Source organism: Cottoperca gobio, chromosome 8 (genome assembly GCF_900634415.1).
Source record: "Cottoperca gobio chromosome 8, fCotGob3.1, whole genome shotgun sequence".
Taxonomy (NCBI): domain Eukaryota; kingdom Metazoa; phylum Chordata; class Actinopteri; order Perciformes; family Bovichtidae; genus Cottoperca; species Cottoperca gobio.
In genome coordinates this window covers 14,277,003-14,298,783 of record NC_041362.1, presented here as the reverse complement: position 1 = coordinate 14,298,783, position 21,781 = coordinate 14,277,003, and the positions used below count along the sequence as shown (strand labels likewise).

At 40.7% G+C, this 21,781-nt stretch overlaps 1 protein-coding gene across 1 annotated transcript in view; it reads right to left on the bottom strand.

The window, feature by feature from the left end:
• grin2aa (glutamate receptor, ionotropic, N-methyl D-aspartate 2A, a) overlaps positions 1–21,781 on the bottom strand; it is a 140,425-nt gene that overhangs the window by 6,391 nt on the left and 112,253 nt on the right. The window contains exons 7-14 of the mRNA XM_029437502.1: positions 20,204–20,375; positions 18,981–19,134; positions 17,847–17,972; positions 17,517–17,746; positions 9,754–9,914; positions 5,805–5,894; positions 4,426–4,523; positions 1,354–1,592 (exon numbers count right to left, since the gene is read on the bottom strand). Coding sequence (XP_029293362.1) covers positions 1,354–1,592; positions 4,426–4,523; positions 5,805–5,894; positions 9,754–9,914; positions 17,517–17,746; positions 17,847–17,972; positions 18,981–19,134; positions 20,204–20,375 — 1,270 coding nt within the window. The remainder of the gene's footprint in view (positions 1–1,353; positions 1,593–4,425; positions 4,524–5,804; positions 5,895–9,753; positions 9,915–17,516; positions 17,747–17,846; positions 17,973–18,980; positions 19,135–20,203; positions 20,376–21,781) is intronic.

Genomic DNA, 21,781 nt, shown 5'->3' with positions numbered 1-21,781 from the left:
TAGGAATCTTCTAAACAACCACGTATGGTTGATATAAGAGGATGATGCAGAAAAGACAACATCACAATTTAGGACATAAAAAGGATTCAGAATGAATTATAAACACACCAAGACAACAAAATGTGACTAAAAAAAATTATCTAACCAGGCTAAATACAGTCTAGCACCACCAGTGTATATTTTCTAAAAGGGGACAAATAGAGAAAAGGTGATGCAATGTGCGTCTGTAGAAGTGTCTACCCAGGCCTCTGTTAGATGCACTCGAGGGGCGACACTTTTTGAGGGGAAACAACAGTCAACAGGATAAATTACCATCACTACAACTGTGAGGGAGGTTATAAAAGCCAGTCTTTTTATTTGGACTAACAGCCAATCAACCGAACAGTAATGTCATAGAGCTCTCATTTTACGGTTCAACGTACAAAGGCAATTATTTTCTTAACTAAGACCATTTCCCAGCTCACAAATACATCCTTAAAAAGCATTTATCACGTTAACAAATTCAAAGTGCTTTTTGGTTCAGCACACATTTTGTGGAGCTTATCAACACAAGATAGGCCATTAGGGATGTATTTTGCCCTAAATCACTCTTAAGAAAGTCTTTAGAATAGCGTCTCTTTCAAGAACCTTACTGTATCTTCTCTAAAAGTTTCTGTCTCCTCACTACCCCCCTCTGATAACTTTGAAAACAGAGTCACACTCTGCCTCAAACAGTGCAGAGCCACTGCAGTGCTTTTAGGGATGCACGTCCATGTCTTCTGTTCTCACACACAACAAGGGAGAATGCTGACCTTTCAACAAAACAAGAGAGAATAGATTGATTTAGCGTGGGTTGCCGTGATTTCACCCAAAAACATGCCGCAATTAGGATCTATTTTTGACGATATTCAGGGCTGCCTCGTGATCCCCCCTCCCATCCCCATCCTCCTTTGTGCAGCCCTCCCTCCCTCCTCTTGTTTCTTAGTTTAGCAGTAGCTCTCTTTATCTACACGCGTGTGTGAGTGTCAGGCTTGCTCTGCTCTCTTATTCCGCTCATAGAAAATAAAACTAAGATAAGCCTGTCTGATCCCAATAATGCAGAATTAACCCACAGTATAGTTGCAGTGCTTCACCTTATAGCCTTGAACACGACTACTGTTAACCCAGTCAGACCACCCCAGGCCCAGAGATAACTCACATGTGCATACACTTGATGGCCTGCCTGTGAGCTGATTATTTAGCCTAAATTAAGACTGTTCCAAAGTGTGTCTTTTTTTAAAACCTAAAAACTGTGTAAAGCTGAAGCAGGTTTTTGTTCTCCCAACCCCATCTCAGAAAAAAAGGCTGAAGAATGCTAAAAAAACCTGTCCTTACCCGACTGATTGAGAAAAGAAGACCCGGCGTGCCGGTGCAGACCCCAGTGAAGCAATATCTAAGCCTCCAATAGAAGAGATGCTCAGAGACAAAGGTGATGAGGGAGAGCCCCATGGCTGTGGCCAGCATGTAGAAGACCCCAGCCATGTTGTCCACATCTAGCTGACTGGACATCACCTCGTTCTTCTCATTGTGGCAAATTCCTGTCAGCCACTGGGCTTCGAGTTCCTCCATTTCACCTGAAAAGCAAAAGAACAAAGGGAGACTCAAATCCTTTAGTGAATGGCTCATCGGGGTTTGAAAAAGGTTTTAGATTAGACATAACTATAAGCCCCTATATGAGACATAGATTTACATTTAGAATTATTACTGAAGTTACCGTTTATGTATTTGCTGCTATAAAATCTTATCATACTCTTTTACATTTTATATTTGTTTTAAATAAATTGATGGTAAATGGTCATATCATCTGCAAAGAGAGGCATAATTATATTACTAAATTGTATTTCAGTAGTTTTTGAACCCTGTTGAGATTTTTCATGCATTAGCATTAAAATGTTAAATAGTGAGATCTAATGATAATGTCTAGATTTCGGTGAATTTGGTTTAAACAAATGTTTGTGTCAACCTAAAGGTTGAATGCTAATATATTTCTTTGATTTTAGTATTTTTCGTGGGCTGTTTTGTTAAAAATAAATGTCTTTGGGCATCACCAGCCACTGGGCTTCCAGTCTCCTTCATGTTGCCTGATATGGGAAAGAGATAAAGAGATAGTTTCTTTAGTGTTAATGAAATAAAGGTAGAGAGACCTTATCTTTTTTCATCCCTCACTCTGTATTCCCTTCCCTCTGCCCCCCCTACCTCCTCCCTCTCTGGCTTCCTCTGTGACATTTGGCGCGTAGCTAATCCACTCTGTGCCATTCAGGGCTGTTTAACTAATGCTGCTAGTGGGGAAAGACAAATATCATGGTGATGTTCAGCTAGATGTCTTAGGGGTGCAGACTCACTAAAACACCATTAAACATTTCACAGAACTGATTCGAATTTGTCTCCTGTTAGATTTGTAAATAAATTAATACATGTAACCACAGTACATCTTTTTTAATTTTTGACATTATGACGTGCTTAGAATGGACAGCAAAAGACAATAGCGATAAATTACATATTTAGGTATTAACTGGTTACTTTGTCTCTTTTTTTAAGTCAAGTCCATTCAAGGGAAAAGCTTTGTGGAGCTACGACTGCCTGCATTGTTGCTCTGACTCCCGGGGCAAAGTATTGCTGAAATTCAAATTTTCTTCCGTTTGCAAAGCAGTCAGACGGCTCAAGCAATAGTCTGGTGACCAGTCGGGTGGAACACAAGAACACAAGTCTATACAAGTTTCATTCACACTTTTGTGGCTTTTAAAAATGTTTAATCTTGAAGCATTTAGGACTTGGGGGAACATTTCATTTAAAATGTGTGAGTGTAGTAACAACACTTTTTGCAGTTTGTCTTCTCCATTAAAAAATTATGAACCACAAACATGAAATCCATTCTAGTTCAGGACATTCACTTAATCTAAGTTTCTTCAGAATGCTTATCTGCACTTTGAAATAACACCTCATAAATAGTGGAGCACAAATAGCTCCAGACCCTGACTGGATGATATTTAGGTCTGTTAGTTTACAATCTTGCTACACTGTCAAAACCTTATGAATTCGGACTATTGCTGCTTCTCCAAGACGGGTACATTTGATCAGAGTTGTGCTGTCTGAAACTATGATTAAACAAGTAGTGAGAGCACAAATGTGTTACATGTCTTTACTATAGTCAGACAGGCACGTAAGATAAGTAAGTATAAGTATTCCCATTATACTGTATGTATATGTTGCCATTCTATGTCTGTTTGTTCTTCCTTCACCCTTATCTGAAGACATCTTTTCTTTGTCCATGAAAAGCCATATGCTCTCCACCCACACTGTGTGTATCTGACCAAGTAGCATCTGTCAAGACACAGAGTCACTGTCATCTATCAAGGACCTGCCCTCCTCTCACTCCCCATATCTCACTCCACATTGCTCTCACTCTCACTCTCTCACACTCTCTCTCTCACTCTCTCTCTCTCTCTCTCTCTCTCTCTCTCTCTCTCTCTCTCTCTCTCTCTCTCTCTACCTGACACACAGTCTTTCCTCGTCTTCCTCTCCTACCGTGCTCCCTTCCTGGTCCTCTCTTTGTTTTTTTTTTATCTCATTTTTTCCTTGCCATCTCTCTCAAGGAGTCATCTCTCCATGACTTTATCATATTCTTTTTACAACAACGCTGAAGTTATTAAAATGGTGCCAAGACAATACCGATTTTAAACACCCTCAGTGTATATTTGCATTGAATGAAAAAGTGTGAAAGCAAAACAAAAACACTGAACCAGATATTTTTCAAAAATGATTCAGCCATGAAATATGATGGAGTTTGGCCTGTATGCTCTGAAGCCCTGATAAGATTTGGTTAGAGAGGATTATTGTGACACCAATGTTCATTTAATCAACTTCAGTGCACTTAATGTGAGTGGCTGTGAATACTCGCATCAGCAAAATGCTTTCGATGTAAAATGTAAATTAATCTGTCACTAAAAACTTGAGCTGTCTCGCTTTCTCTCTGTTTTGCAGTTGGAAATTGTTTATGTAAGAACTTCTGAAGCTACTGTAATAAAGGAATGTGGTGATTCAGATAGAGTAATGCTCACACACACACACACACACACACACACACACACACACACACACACACACACACACACACACAAGCAGATCTGGTGCTGCAGAGAGGAATATATTAGAATAACTTACACACTCTGCCCTCTGTTTGGAGCAGCCTTTTGTGTCCAGAATAACATCAAAGGACTATTTATACTTCATTGCTTTCCCTTTGTGCTGTCAGCAGACAAGGCAGTAGAGATGAGTGTGTGTGTGTGTGTGTGTGTGTGTGTGTCTGTACGAGTGCATGCATTGCGATGCTGGCAAAGAACAATGTAACCTTTTGCCTTAGTGGATAGTGTCATGTGTATGAGAATGTTGTGTGAGTGTGTTTCTCACCATCTCCGATGATGGCCAGGATAGCCAGATCCACCTGTCGTTTCCAGTAGGAGCCTTTCTGCAGAGCAATGCCGTAACCAGTGGTAGCAAAGATGTACCTGAACACAAGCATATCCAACGAACACGCACACACACAGAGAAAACACATATCTTAACCTCAAAGAGAATATGCTCACTTTTCCTCACTGTGATTACAAATATATTTAAGGAGACACCTCATGTAATGACGCATATAAAAAATCATCGAGTGGAAATGTGGGTCGCAGATATACAATCAAATTGACTAAAAATATATATTTTTGGTTGGACCCAAAGACAAGCAGTCCTGGTGTCTGTCCTCAAAGTAGAGGTTTTCTTTTTTTTTCAGGTCTATCTAATAACAATACTGCCCCATATGTACATTGAAACATTGTTGGCCGCATTAATGATCCCTCCGCTCCACACTGGCCTTAAAAAGGTCCCTTCTTAATGCAATTTTTAGTGTTCAGTTGCTTTAAAAGCGGATCTCTTTGCAGCCAGTGCAGAGAGGAGGAACACTTGACAATGACCAATGTCACTACAATGTAAATGTGGGCATGTGAGTGTTGTTTAAAGACAGACATAAAAAAATATATACACATATCCAATGAATAATCTTTCTTTTTTCATACAATTATAATCAGTATATATAATCCAAGTTTCTCATATGTATCCACTTTTAGTGTGCAATCACTGCTGCGTATTCTATCTCAACATGCTATAAAAATGAAATGTGATACTCATTAACACATTTAATCAGTCGATCTTATGTGGTGGCACCACATAACTGCACTCTGGACCAGTAACTTCCTGGATTCTCCGCTGGTTTCCAACAACACTTCCCGACCAAGTAATAATTTGTCAAATAAACCTTCAATAAAAAGTTGATTTTTTTTTTTTTTTTTTTACACATTGAACAAACAAGATACAACGTGTGAATTATTGAGCTTCAGAGGAGCTGTTAAACACATGTTGTTACCTTTGGACAGAGGCAGGCTATGTTTCCACCTGTTTTCAGTCTTTGTGCTAGGCTAAGTTAGCCAGCTGCTGGAGGTAGCTTCATACTTACTGTACAGACATGAGGCTGGTCAATCTTCTCGTCTAACTCTCAGCAAGAAAGTGGTTTAAGCGTATTTCCAAATAAAAAATCCAACGTGTTTGACTTTTTATGTGTGATAGCACAGAACTCAATAAAAAAGCAATTTCAGAATGTGGCTCATACATGAATCTTTGCATTACAACCATAAACAAACCCTTTACACAACTTGACGCAATGGTTTGGACCAAAGAATGGCGGGATCAGACCATGAAGTGAAGACAATCCATACTTAAAGTGTCTTTAGAATTAAAGCTTTGGTTACCCGCTGCCAATGGTCACCAGCTTACATCCCTCATCTCTGCCGGCCATGTAGTTCAATACTGCGGCATCATAGATGAAGGCGTCCAGTTTACTGCAAAGGAGGAAAAAAAGAACCGATGAAAGAGACAGAAGAAAACAGACAGAGGGAAGGGATGAAGATGCATGAGGGGTTTCAATTTTTTTTTATATAAGAGTGAGGGAGAAGTTCACAGGAGGAGACAGAGAGCAGAAGAGGGGCTTATTTTTCAAAATGTGTTGTTTGTGGATCAATTCTAAGGTGTTAAATCATCTCCAATTGTGTAATCCAACCGTAACCAAACACAGAGGACACAGTGGGGAGTGGCTGCGGTTCAATACAGCACGCTTCACCGATGACAGGACCTTGGAGGCAAATGGACGACCTAAACAAACTTTAGACTGACACAAACATTTAGACACTCTCTCTCTCTCATTCTGCCTTTGTCTACACACACGAACACACACACATAAATAAGCAGGTTGCAAAGTGGAACGAACAGACGAAAAGATCCCAGACTCAGACTGACATTTTCAATGTAACTGATCCCATCACTAACCGCTCCTCTCTTGGTGCCGGCTCGGACACACAACCACACACACACACACACACACACACACACACACACACACATATATACACGCAGGGAGCCCTGCTAATAGTGCAGTGACTGGCTGGCATTTACTGAATGTCAGATCCAGCCCTCTAACGGAGGCTCACAGCCGATAGTTCAGCTGTGTAATTAGCTTAACCCAGCACTGGCTCCATCCACACGCAGGCTGTGTGTCCAAACATGTAGGAAAACAGGCGTGTGTGTCGGTGTGTGTGTGCGTACATTTCAGTATGAGTGTGTTTGTGCACATGAGGCTGCGCACTGTTGAGCTTGGATTTGTGTGCGCATGTTCGTAGACGCCAGCCAGACATACTGTGGCTCTAATGGCTTGGAGAGGGATTCAGCCATCACAATCTGTCACACCTTTATTTGGGTGGAGAAAATGTAGCAGCACAGATTTTCTTGCCACTTTCCATCCATACCTTTGAATGTAATCTTTAACAGGGCAACATGACCATTAAGCGTGACTCTGAATCGTGTTTTACACCACCACAGGGACACTCTGAAGTGCAGTACATAACCTAAACACCTGTACAAATAGCATATAAACCCCAAAGAAAACATTTTAGCAGAAGTACATTAAAAATCCTAATTCAAAATGACTTTGCGTTTTCATGTTTTCATGGGATGACCTTTTGATCACATCGAAATTTGAAAGTTTCTATGAAAGAGTTGCCCAAAGTGTTGAAAGTTATATTCAAAGTCCATGGTATTTTAACATGTAAAATCATCATTTCAAACACCAACAGATCTAAAAGAGAAAGACTACAATTCAGTTTAAGTTAAAACATGCAAGGTTGTCTTCAGACTGACAACAGCACTGCATCATACAAACTCAAGGGGCTGCAGGAGAGAAAATGAAATACAAACAGTTCAGGTTGAAGGCTCAAGAGATGCCAAGGCTCTTTACGTTGAATCTCTGGAATCACTGGGAAGTTACCACAATAGTAATAACTCCTCTGCTCCTCCTTATTCATATTTGCATGTTATAATTTGTACAGTGCCGTACGATTCATGGTACATGATCATCTACCTGCAGTGTGTTTCTTCTTTTGCCAGTCAACCCCGCACTTTTCTGCCCTTTGTATTGTGATCCTGCTGCGCCGACACAGTGGTCTCATTGAAAATGAATGAAAAGGCTCTGTTTCTCTTTCATTTGTCACTAATTTACTTATAAAATATTTTAAACTTTGCACGTGCTGTGAGTATTTTAAGTCCCGTAATGTTATCAAATCAATTCAACTCCCCGGTGCATAGTTTTGGTTCTTGTGGCTGTAACAGATTTTGCATGTAAAGCCTGTCAGCATTATGTGTGATCAGAGCTAATCCAGCCATCGAGCCTCAAACAGCTCAACGCCGCGGTGTTGCTCATCTGCTAATACCACAGAATAGAATTATCAATGAGGGTATTACTGGCTGCACACACCTGCAGCTAGCTGTGTGTGTATAGATACACATGAGCGTGTGCTTTTTTATTTCCCAGCAGTTTGCATGTCTTATTAGTTTCCCCAGGTATGCCTAATTGCGTGTGTTTGTGTTTACCTCTGTGCTGTATGTTAATGCAAGAACACGGGCGAGAGTGACTGAGTGCATTATAGATGCTTTAGTGGTTTAACCTGTCTTTAGGTGTCTACATTCAGTTTACTTATGATTTATGGATGAGAGAGAATAAGCTCAAATACATATCTGCATAAAAATCATGGATCATGAATGACATCCTTATTTTGCGTTTCGTTCCTCCCCACCCCTTTCTCTCCATGAGGCAGCCCGTCCTCCGAGCAGAGCACTCTGATTGGATCCCACCCCGTAGCCATTAACCAATCAGACATAACATCTTGTCGTATCACCTCATCAACCTTTTGTCCTTTACGGGGTTATTTCCAACATTTTTTTCTTTCTCTCCCTGCCGTCTCTCCATTCTTTAATGTCCCTTTCCCCCTCCTTTCCTGTCCCCTTCCTCTGTCAACCTTCCCATTCCCCTCTATACTCTTACCCTCAATGTCCTCTTCTTTCCTTTCCTGTTGACCTTCCTTTTTCCTTCCACTCATTACCACTTCTCTAGACTCTTTGCTCTTTACCCCTGCCCTCCACACTTCCTTCATATCCTCCCATCAGGCGTTTTGCCCTTGGCCTCCTATCCCAACCCTTTCCTCTTATTCCCATGTGATGGTGTAATGAGAGCCACCCCACTGTCTTTACTTCCACTTTTCAATCTGTCCTTGGTAATAAGCCCTCCTCCCTCTCTTACACACACACACATAATATGGGAGTATATAGACGACAAAAGATCTAAAGAGAGAGACCACAAAACAAATTATGAGCACTAGTCAGTCTGCAAGTCAACGATTTGAGAGAGCACAGGCAAAGATTTGTAAGAGCAGAATCTGATTTAAGACTCTTGAGATTTTTACCTCAATTTTCTCCAAGCTGTTTAGGCATCTTTTTAACCACATTAAACCACTTGCCAAATAGTCTTTCAATAAATAGAGACAAAGCATTTGTATATTTTGCTCCTCTATAAAGAGGAAAAGTGTGACCACATGACATCTTAGGGACAACATGTGATTTGCTTATTTTATGCTTTATCGTGCAATTTCAATTAATGAGGATGTTTGGATCTGATTCTGGAAATCCAACCGACACCCTACTGCCTAGTTTATTCATACTGGTACGTCGGGCATGTTTTTCTTATAAAGGTTCTAATCATTTTCTGTTCAAATTATTAAGAAAAATTGAAATACTCTAACAGGAAGACCCTCCACATCCTGGTGACTGCCTCAAATGTAAATACGCAATTCCATTTGCATGGTCAAATCGTCTGTAACGCTCACGTTTCTGTCCTTCCGCGGGGACAAATTGAATTCTGTTTTTACAAATCCGTCCCTGTGCGCACTCAAAGGTTTACTTGCAGACTGAGTAGCGCTCAAATTTGTTCTGTGCTCTCTCAATTTGTTTTGTCGTCAGTATACCTCCATAGAACACCACCACCAGTCCTATTGTAGAGACCAGTGCTAAAAATAGCTCCTGCTATTTCCAATGAGGAAGCCCATTCATCCCCAGTCTCAGAGGAGCTGTCTCACACACACACACACACACACACACACACACACACACACACACACACACTCAAACACGTGACAGCAAGCACACTCAGAGACATGCAAATACACTATTTGTAGGTGCAAACATACAAACACACAATCTCTATTCAGCGTTTTGAGGTTGACAGGTGAATATTTTGCATAACTGAAATAGTATTTGATCACGGATCAGTAAACAAATGTGCTTTCTCGCAATCATGCACACAAAGTGTTCCCTTACCCCGTTTTGAGGGTGACAAGTGCGTCCACGACTCCAGTTTGATGATATTTTACCATGTACTGGTGCATAGCGGGGTAGTTCTTCCTGATGTTCCTTTCTGTGGATCCGTTTGGAACCGTCCCGAAGCGGAATGGAGGCGAGTATGCGTATGGGTTCTGAAACTGTGGCGGAGGAAAGATGGAGAGGAAATAGGGAGAGAGGAAAAAATAGAGGGGTAAATAAAACGTAAACACAGAGAGTCACCTCAGTCACAGTGAAGTGATGGAATTTCCTGTGATTGTCTAAACTCTTGGTTCATTTAATTTAACTTTTTCCCAACTTGGACTTGAGCTCACACTTTATAAAATGAACCCATTTTGGGGACAAAAAGGGTTTAGTCTGATAAATACAAATGTCAAAGTCCACCCTGTGACCCAAACCAATGTATTGCTGTAAATGAAAAGCATTGTGGAACAGTTTTAAAATGGGCACACTTACAAGCTATGCTGAAGTGGCACTGTATATTGTGTACAATATTCATGGTGGTATAAACACAGACTTGAATGGCAGTACACTGTCGGAAATATGACTTTTGTCAATGGATGTTTCACATCTTTGTATCATCCAGTACCAGAAGTCTTCAAATGCTTCAGAACGCTGCAGCAAGAATCTTAACTGAAACTAAAACAAATTGGTATATTACACCAGTTTTACCTTCCTTTCATTGGCTCCCTATCCATGTCAGATGAAACTCTAAAGTTGCTTCTGATGACTTTCTACCTGTCTGATCTCCTTAAACCTTATACTCCAATCTCTCAGAATACAGGGCTCCTGTCTCTACCCAGAGTGAAAAAGAAGTCATCATGCCAAAAGGGCCTTTTTGCATTGTGCCCCATTCCTCTTGAATAACCTCCCTATGGACACAAGACAGTCTGTTCCTGTTAATGTCTTTAAATCCACACTCAAATGTCATCTTTTTGCCTTAACTTTCAAGTAGTTGCTTATTCTTTTATTATCCAGTTGGCGGGTCGGACTCAGTCTCAATGTATAATTTAAGCCTAGTCCTGCCACATGAATAATATTAACTTTCTGAAAGCCATTGCTTCTCAATAACCCAATGTTTTTTTTATCCTACAAGCATTACTGTGTGACTGTCTCTCCCTCCCACCCTCTTTTCTTTTTCTTTTAACTCCGTCCTGGGACCTCTTTCTCTCTCCTGGCTGTCAGTGCTTCATTCCGCACGCTGGATCTGGTTCTCCGTCTTCCAGCAGATTAAGCCTCTCCTCTCGTCTTTCTCTCGTCTTTCTCTCTTTTTTCTCGTATCTGTGTGAATGATGTTTGTGTAGCCTGTCCTCTTTCCAGGTTACATGGTGGAGATGACAGGCTTTAGCTGTTTGGTGACACGTGGAAGCTGCTTAACCTCTTCCTCGATCTATTTTTCTTCATATATGTACACATCATATGTATCATTTTTGTCATATGGATTTTCTATATTGTACTACTATTATGTTGGTATATTCTGTGCACACACCATCTATTGCACGTCAGTCTGTCCTGGGAGAGGGATCCCTCATCAGTTCCATTTTTTCCTGATAAAGAGCTTTTTGTTTGGGGAGTTTTCCCTTATCTAAAGAGAGGGTCGAAAGGACAGATTGCTCTACAGATCAGCAAAGCCACCTGAGGCAAATTGTATGATTCGTGATCATCGGGATATACAAATAAAATTGACTGGACTTAAATTGACTGTATATTTCCAAATGGAATCCAAAAGCTTCGTTGTTGAGTGTAAAACAGCAGTAAACCAAAATATAATGTTCTTATTCTTTTCAAGTTACCACTGTAATAAACTATATTAAGGTTTTGAATGGAATAAAAAACGGTTATGTAGGGCATCGAGAATTATAGCAGCATTGTCTTGTTACCTTTATTTGAACCTTACCACTTAATCTCTATGTCTCTCCCCCTCTGCTGTTTTTCATTTTTAATGAGACTTAATCATACTCATATTCCACTCCTGTCATCTTTACTCTGCTCTTCGCAGATCGTTCGAGCTTCCTTCCTATGTAGGCCCCTTCTTTGCCCACCTATATAATCTAGGTATTAAATGTATCGGCTTTAGTTGTAAGAGACCACGTACGATATTTAACATACACATTGGCTTTGCTCTGTCTTCAGTTCAGGGGCCACAAAAGGAAAAGTCTTTTTTTTCCCTCTCTCTCATTTCTTCCCTCCTCTTACTGAATTTATTTTCCCTTTTTCTTAACTCTCCCATCATTTCTCTCTGTCTCCCTGCTCCCCCCTCTGTGTCTCCCTCCTGTCTCCCTCAGGTATAATCTGTGTACAGGTCAAGGGTTTTGTAGTAGTGTGCTTGTCGCTCCGGTAACAACCCTCAAGCACTGTGGTAACAATCTGCCCTCATTGCCAGAAACACACAAACCCAATTAATTAGAAGTGTTTATTACAAACATGTGTGTGTGTGTGTGTGTGTGTGTGTGTGTGTGTGTGTGTGTGTGTGTGTGTGTGTTACTACTGTGTGTACTACTAAGGAGTGCTTTTACTACATATCATCAAAACAGTTCTGTAAATAGTATTCCATGACGTTCTCATATATACACATGACTCTTGCTTCACTTTCATATATTCATACAATACAGAGTTGAACCTATAGGCAGTGCATGAGGGATTTCAATCGTTTGCATATCATCAGCGTTGGTGTTCAGTTCCAGTTGAATGTTATCAGCCGATTAAATGGTTGTTATCAATGGTTATCATAGATGTGAGTCAGAAGGCTGCTAACCCTACACCAACTAGTAGGTTGTATCATCTATTCACACGGTTGATCACAGAAAGAAGGAATAGAAGAAGACAACACCGACCTGTAATGGCAGTGATGTCACCTGATAACGCCCATTTAGTCGGCTGATAACATTCGAAATGGCCGTTCTGTTTAGTGCCTGTTCAACAAATGTAGAATAAAAACCTCTGTGTGCGTGATTATTGGATTGTTTATGTGAACTAGTTCATAAATGTATCTGCATTATATATATGTAAAAATGTATGCATACTCTATCTGTCTGCACACATGTGCATCTCTATTGTATAATCAGGTCAGGGCTAGGTCGCGTTGATAAGTCGGCTGTGCATGTGTGTGATGTCATGCAGTGTGTGTGTCAGCATCACAAGCGATAGCCCTCAGGAGACGTTCCCTCCTCACGCAGTCCTTCTTATTGTTTCTCCCTCTTCATATTTCCCTCTTTTGTTGCTCTTTTCAGGTGAAACAGACGCTTTAAGGTCAGATGAGGGACTATAGGAGGGGGGGGGGGGGTCAAATCTCCAGGGGAAATGCAGATATGGACAGAACTCCTCTCTTGCTGGATAATTACCAGTGAAGGGCTTTTGAGAACTGCACCAGCTGCTACTAATGAAAGCTTGCTGCAGAAATGATGGGAAATGAAAGAGCAGAGGATGTGTGTTTCAGACAGGTGGAGATAAGAGTACTCACTGCCCTGCGACATGACCATGAGCGGCAGCAATGCACTCCAGATAGTGAGATTTTGTTAACAGGCGATTGAAATCAACTCCCAACCTTTTTGTACCTGGAGATCCTGTTTTTACCTGTATTTTTGTACTTTCAGGTTTAATCTTCAAGAACACAGATGGAATGGTTTTATAAAATAAATACATACATCCATTATGTAAGATATATACTTTTAATATATTATGTAATATATTTAAAAATACATTTCTCTCGCAAGCACTTGTGGCTGTCAGGTGCGCCCACATGGGATCTGAATGCTGTTTAGTATATTTACATCAGCTCGTCGTCACTGTCTGCACTACCTCTGTTGTCCACTATCTCTTTTGATGCTCCTCTTCTTTTTTGGTTCTGCTTCTCTCCTGTTACCCTCTCTATCTCCTTATTATGCAAGTCCTGCTGTTATATAAGCAACGGACTCCCTTTTGTATGTGTGTCTCACTGTGTCTTTGTGTACGTGTGTCTCTAGATTTAAATGATCCTGTTTGCCCATCCATCTCCCTAACATGCCACTTGGATTATCAACACGTCTGCTGTATTTCTCTTAAAGCAGGAGTTCTCAAGGTCCTAGTGTGTTTTTTTATATTCAGTATTGTTGTGGTGTCACTGTAAAATGATGCTTTGTCAATCAGTCTGTACACTTTTTCCCACAACTTTCTGTTGCATACATTTGATTATTCTTCTCAAATTTGAAGCTGCCCTCTGAATCTGAAAAGCAGTTGAAGAGCGTCCCTTTTAAAATCCTAATTATTTGTGGCAACAATGGATTTTTCGACGTATTTGTACTGTATGAGCCCAGACAGGCACATCTGCTCTCAAGGGCAGCTGTATCCAAGAGCGCTTGTCATTGATTCCTCGTCGTTTTGGTGAATCAATCACACTGCAGATAAAAGACACATTTAACACTTTAGGCTCACCTCCATGTCACACTTCAAAGAGAGAAAGTAGAAATAAAAGAAACCGTACGGGAGATAGGTGGCTAAACTAATATAACAACGTGATACTGGTGCCTAAAGCCAAGTTCACACTACACGACCTTCAAAGTGGACAGATCGCAGATGAAGTTGTCATTGGCACAGGTGTTCCAGAAAACGTCTTTGCAATTTGTAGCCTGTTTCCTTCAGGTGCAACAACAATTTCGGTCTGTGTTACAAATGGAACACACAGCACACACAGTTATAGGCGATCCCAACCCCCAGATTTCCTCTCAACACGTGTCCCGCGTTCTCAGATATTTAGCTTGCAAGATACCTGAGATCCGAACAGTTTCCACATAGCACTCAAGCGCTGATTTGCAAAGTCAAGGAGCTCGTAAACTATCAGCGAGTGCAAAATGAGGCCTAAAGTTGTGTAGTGTGAACAAGGCCTAAATGTTTTTTCCAGGGTAGAAATCTTTGCACATTTTTGGGAGTTAAAAATGTGCAGCTTTAATATATCATTTATATAACATCATATGTCAGTACAATGCTAAAGTACATCTACAGCTGCATCTATTGAATTGTATTCATATCATTAGATATAAGAAGTTTCTTTCTATCTAGTGTTCACTTTTCAACTCTCTGTGTGGCCAGTTCAAAAACCTGGTTACTGCTGTTTATGTCAAACCGTACAAACTGCTACAACCCCAGCACAACACTTGTTTGTGCTAAGATTTGGATTCTTCGGTGCACAAAAGACTTGCACTACTCTTGCTGTTGAGAAAACAGAACAACATGTCCTCTTCAGCAAGCAGAGACAAATAAGCCAGCGCTGGAAAGACAAATCCCTGGTGGTTGTACAGCCTAAAATGCCACAGACCTGTTAACTGACTTGCCCTCCACTTGCACATGAGACAGCCGGCTTGGGAGACAGTTGCCAACAGCTCAGTACGCATTTATTACTCCCTCTTCATATAGGATAACAAATAATAACAGCCATTCCTGTCGTCATTTGAAATTGATAAAAACATAACATTTTGTTAATTTTATAGGCAAAGTAACACAGATGTGTTTAAGTTATCAAACCTCATATCATTTTAGATGACAGTGCTTTAGGAAGGTGAATGTGCTCTGTGTTTTCCGATATTGTCAGACTCCAGAATAAAAGCTAAAACACCTGCAACAAATAATGTTTTTCTCTGATTGACACATGCAGTTGGTGTATACTTTTAGGTGAGCATGTTGTTTCATTGTACATTTTCACATGTAGCTGACAAAGCTGTTATAATTCCACTCACAATTCACTATTTCCAAATCTTTGTGGTCCTCAATTCTACATTGCACAGGCAACTACCAAAATGTAGACTACATTAAGCTAACGTTGTGTTATACTGAATAAAATGACTTTATGTGATATGAAAAGGTTACTCCGCCTGATTCAAGAACTCTCTATAGTCACATCACAGCTTGTATCTGCCATAATAAAAATGTGGGGTTGGTGTGTCTGTAGCTCAGTTTGTAGATCTGCTCAACCTTTAACTGCAAGGTTGGTGGTTCCCAAAGCTCCTCCAATCCACATGTGGAAGTCTCCCTTGCCAAGATGCTAAACACTACTTTGCGTCAAATTTATGTGAATGGAAAACATGTAAGTTGTCTGAGCAATATGTTTTCATGGTTGGATAAAAGCCTTTATGGTTGGGACTTAAATCGTGTTCTGTGACCAACCTAGGGCTGAAACAAAAAGTTAATTACATTTAGGTGATAAGAAACACACCGCCATGTAGCTCTGTGCCTGCTGGATGTGTAAGTCGCCGACTGTTTCCTAACACGTTAGCCATAAGACATTGATAAGCAGATATAGTCCAAGGCTTCTTTGCTGTGAGTTTGCTTTATCGCCCCCTAGTGGCTCGAAGTCAGTTGAGGTAGTTTTAAGTTTAATTGACCGACAGGCCTCTCAATGGGGGATTTTTTCATCATTTTGCTGGTCACAGATGGCTCAATGTCCAGCCTTTCACAGCATATCTGTCTGAATGGGCATTTACCCTTTTTGTCGGTTTCCTTTCTTCCCTGGCCCTCTCTGTCTTCCCATATCTCCTCGACTTTCACCCCCCTCACGCTTTTCCTTTCTCCCTTCCTCAGCCGTCAACTTGGCCCATATCTGTCCGCATGTTGTCTTGTACCATCTTGTGTGTATTGGCCTCTCGCTATTCCTCAGTCACCCTCCTGCCAGTTTCTGTACCCCTTCTTCCATCCGTCCCTCCCTCTCTCCTTCTGTATGTTGTCAAAACCTTCTACATCAGTCTCAAATGCTCTCTCCTTGGAAGCATCTGCCCAATACAAACGTCTCTCTCTCTCCTACCCTTTTGTCTTGCTTGTATTTTCTATTTCTCTACATTTGGCTTGACCTTTTTCTTTAATCTTACAGCCTGTCTCGCTCTTCCCGCATGGCCACTTTTTTCCACTTTTCTTATCTTCCCTTTGGTATCTATATATACCTGTATCTTAATGAGTATTATCACAGTTGTGACTGTGTAATAATTTACAATTACATAGTGGCATAACAGTGATTTGACAAGCAATGCCTATATTCATGGAAGAGATTTGGATTTTTAATTTGAACCTCTTACTAATAAAAAAAAACATGATGAAGTGGCAGAACACTTTTTCTAGACTATGGAATAATGCTAATTTTAGTAGGAGAACCACATTTTGCAAGCAGGCCAGAGATGTAAAAATGTCTGTGGATGTGTGTGGAAAATTTCACCTCAAACTAAACATTGCTCGATATCCACAGTACACATGACAACTCTGAATGGCATGAGCATGTACATCCAAACACAATTCCAAATACTTGCATTATGGATCCAAATGTCTAAGGAATTTCTTATTTCTGATATATATTAATAGATGTTCTGCCCTTGTCCTATACAAAGACGGATGTTACCGGTAACATTGTAAATTACATGTAGAGTGCACTTGAAACACTATATGAAATGTCATGCAAATAAGTGTCCACTTTGTGACTTATAACTAAAAAGTATGCATAACAATTTGCATTCATGGCTGTAAAACATGTAAGTTTGAGCCTTTAGGAGTGCATTAAAGTTGGAATAAATGTTCAATAAAAATGTGTATTAAGCAGCATAAGTTTGTTTTTCTACCCTCGCTGGAATTTGAAAAACAGCAGGAATCCAAAATATTATGCTAACATGTATATTATTCCCAGTGTAAAAGTGTGGGTGGGTTATTACTTACAAAACTAACTTCTTAATTGACAAACAAACCACCATGCAGCCGGTCAAAGGAACAAACTCCTAAATGTCGTGTATTACCTTGTTGTCGGAGAGCCCGGTGACTTGGTCGACAAACTCCTCCTGGATCATGAAGGCAGCCAGGTTGGCAGTGTAGGAGGCCAGGAAGATGACAGCAAAGAAGGCCCACACGGACACTATGAACTTACTGGTAGTTCCTTTTGGGTTCTGCACTGGCACAGAGTTGTTGAAGACCAGACCCCACAGCAGCCAAACGGCCTTGCCCATGGTGAAAGAAGGGCCGTGAGGGTCTGAAAAAGAGGAGTGAGACAGATAGTTTAGAGGAAGAAAAGAACATGTAAATTGGATAGATAAGAATGCTTTCATATGTGTGTTCATGGTCATGCGTACCTCTTCCCTGTGCCAGGTTTCTGTTAAATCCAAGAGGACTGATGTACTCAAACATAAAGACAGCCATTGCAGTGACCAGTAGGAGCATCACAAACATCATCACCCATACTGATGCACTGAATGGCTCTGAGAGAGAGAAAGAGAGAGAGAGAGAGAGGAAAAAAGAAATACAACGATGGAAGTATTAAGACATGTTGGATTACATTTTTTATATCTAACACATCACTTTTTTTGATTCTTGCTCAATCACTTTCTGTCTTTCCATGAACTGAATGAATAAATCAATCACAGATACACACACATAGAGGAAAAAACTGCATGGCCAACACGCTGACACCTGCATGCCCCCCCGCCCCTCCGACACACACACACACACACACACACACTTGCATATACAATGGCACACCTCCTATTTGACAGTGTCAAGAGGCGCGCAGTATAGGAAGCCCTAGTGTCAGCACTCCTGTCCTCCCTCGAAGCTCACAACACTAGCGCAGAGATTAAACTCCTCTCTAATGTATGGGAGAGCACTGCTGGCACAGGGCCGCACACCGTCTGTGTGCAAGTGTGTACGTGCTGGCAAGCAGCCATTATTGGGTATTCCTGATAAGCCCTTATAATTGCCACTTTCACAGCAGTAACTGCATGCTGCACACATGTCAGGGTGTGTACCTGTGTGTATGTTTGTCTGTTCACTTTTATGCTTGTGTGTGCCTTTGTGTGTAGGAACTTGGATGCACAAGCACTATGCATCAAATGAACGTGACTGAGCAGCCAAAACAGGGATATCCATGGTCACTCGATTTAAAATCCTGCGGTTAAATCCCTCTCAGGTAAGTGAGAGTCATTGTGGCAGGAAGCTGGAGTCGAGCTAAATCCCACCGATGAAAGAGCAAGTATTGACAGCTGTGTAACAGAGCTGCATTGTGTTGTCAGCTCTGTGTATCACAGAACACACACACACACACACACACACACACACACACACACACACACACACACACACACACACACACACTCAAAACAAATACCCTTCTACACTCACACAAACTGAAAAAGCAAACAAGACAGATCTTCCTCTCCATCTTTCCCGAGTCAAACAACAAAGCGCAACAGTTATTCGGTGACAGTTACCGAGAAAGGCTGAAGGGGAGACTGTTCCATTGCTACGGGAGACCATGACACTGATCCCGGTTTCCACGAATGGGACGGAGAAATCGATGACCTCAGAACGCTCCTCATTGATCGTCAGAGAACCGACGGCCATGACGGCTTTCTTATAGACCACCTTTAAAGGCGGAGGAGAGGGAGGGCCGCAGCGTTAAAGGGAGGGAGAAATGGATGGATGGATGGGTGAGGAGAGTGGGTGATTAAGGATGAAGGAAGAGAGACAGGGAGAGAGGAAGATATGGATGTTAAGGGGGGAGGAGAAAGATATGGTGAAAAACAGAAGATGCATAAAGAGTAGGGGAAATGGGAGGAAGTAGGAGAAGGATTATGGATAAATCATAAAGTAAAAGGGGAAATGATCAAGAAGGGGGAGACAGGAAGAGAATAAGAAACATGTTTAGTCATTGTGGCATTTACTGATTTTCCACAGGACAAGTCAGTCATTGCAGATCCCAGTTCAGACTTGATACTGAAAGATCCCATGTTAACTACATGTATTAACATTATCTTTTTATTTTTATTTTTATTTTAATACTGTAAAATCTATAAACCACCTTCTAAATCTACCCCAGAGTATATTAATTGTATTGACTGCACATGAATAAAGTTTATTGTAATCCCAGTCTGAACCTTAACATCAATACGTAAAGCAGGGGTCGCTGCTAAATAAGATGAATCCCAGATGAACTTCAAATCAGTGACTAAAGTCTGCCATGAAAAAATAAATAAAGACAGCAATAAAGTTAACACTCCTAAAAAGAACTCTGGGACTTTACCTTCAAGTTGAAGCTGGCAATTAAAGATATGCAAAACACTTTTCTGCAGGAGCAGCTAAGATTTGTTTACTTTCCAAGCATTTACAGTTGGTGCCAAAGGCTCATAGCTGAAAATGTTTTTTTTCCACTATCCTCTGAAAGTTTTTCAAAGTCAACAGCTAAAGCTTTTTTTGGAACATAAGGACCAGGAATATCCTGTCATACAGACATCTCTAATTTCCTCTCAGCCCTGGCTTACATTTCAGAGGCATTACAAACTAAAAGTGAATACTCAATACTCTTATACATCATGACATGCTCCTGCACTTTCCTACAGTACATTCAAGACTAGCAAAAGACAAAAAAGCAGTTCAATAGTTTGCGCTACTTCCTTAATACACATACACAAAAAATAAACTGAGCTTCTCTTACTTCTCCCACCATCCCATTCCAGACATTGTTTATCTTCTTGCCATGCTTGCCATTGGTCACCAGGTACAGGTCATAGGTGAACTTCACATATTTAGCAATCTTTTTTAGAATATCGATGCAGAAGCCTTTGCAGCACTTCTTGATGTATGTCCCACCAGCCTCTGTTGTGTTGCTACAGAAACACAAAACAAAACACACACATCATTAGCGCATGATTTTGAACAGCAACTAATTGGCAACTGCGGTTTTGTGTCTGCTACAGAAAATGACAGAAACATGTCACAGAAAGCAACATTTCGTAACCAAGTTTTTCTTATTGATTTCATCTTTTATTTTCCCCTTTATAAACCATGTATGAGTGAAGACTTGTCAGTAACTTCTCTTTGGGGTAAAAACAAACAAAGCACGGTTTGCTTCTCTTTCCATTCTACTTGTTACATTTATACTGTATGAATGCACCAATGCACTCACATCACCCTGGGACTTTTTCACCTTTAAGTTCAGGTCGTTCTATTCATGAATGACATCAGAAGACTTAACAAAAAAAAATATGCTGCCTCTCTCCTTCTACCTCTCTGTCTCTCTAGAGAGGGAGGTTTATGACGGCACTGCATCTGCAAGCCTTGTACCATCTGTGTATATGAATTTGAGAGCAGGAGAGTTCAGACAGTGTTCAAGCACACAGGAGCACACATCAACTTTCAGCCACCTGGGACTCTCATTTAACTTTTAGATGTGTGCTAATTAGGTGAAGATAACCTCGTCCTTTAGTTTAACAACAACTTGGACACGAACTTGAAGGAGAGAGAGAGAGAGAGAGAGAGAGAGAGAGAGAGAGAGAGAGAGAGAGAGAGAGAGAGAGAGAGAGAGAAAACACATCCGGTCGTGACTCTGCAGTTCACTTCAGAGCGGAAACTCTGACACTTTGTCGGAATTCTCTAGTGCCAGAAAAACATTAGCCAATTCTTGCCCCAAGTGTCAACTCCAGTGTTACCCTCGCTAGTCGCCATCGATCTGTCAAATGAACGTTACCCCAAGTGGAATCCTTTCATGTCTTCAGACTGGAAAGTAATTCACTTTTTTATGGTCTAATAGTTTCAAAATGTTCTTTTTGAAAAAGCCAGGCGCTGATCTCTCAGCAGTTGTGAATGACTTTTTGTGAATTGTTGTGCAATCACGCAGGGTGATTTTCTACGGGTATAACTTGATATCCTTCATAGCAGCTGTTAGAGCTGATTTTAAATTAAATTAAGAAGCAAATCTACATCTAAGCCTCTTCAAACATACCATGTGTCAACTAAACCCGGCAGTTTCACTTGCAGAGAAGTGATATGGGTTTTGTTTCCTCCTCAATCTAAAATACAGACTTTTGAAATAACTCCTAATGCAATATTTAACCCCTTTTAGTGCAGCATTATTTTTAGCACACAGAAACAATGGTGACAGTTATACAACACATCCAATAAGTAAAAAAGGTAGTGGCTTGTGGTTCTGTATGCATGCCATATGTGTGCCTTTAAAAGCATTCAATAACTTTACCAAGTCCTAATTAGAGCGGTGATAATAATAATAATAATA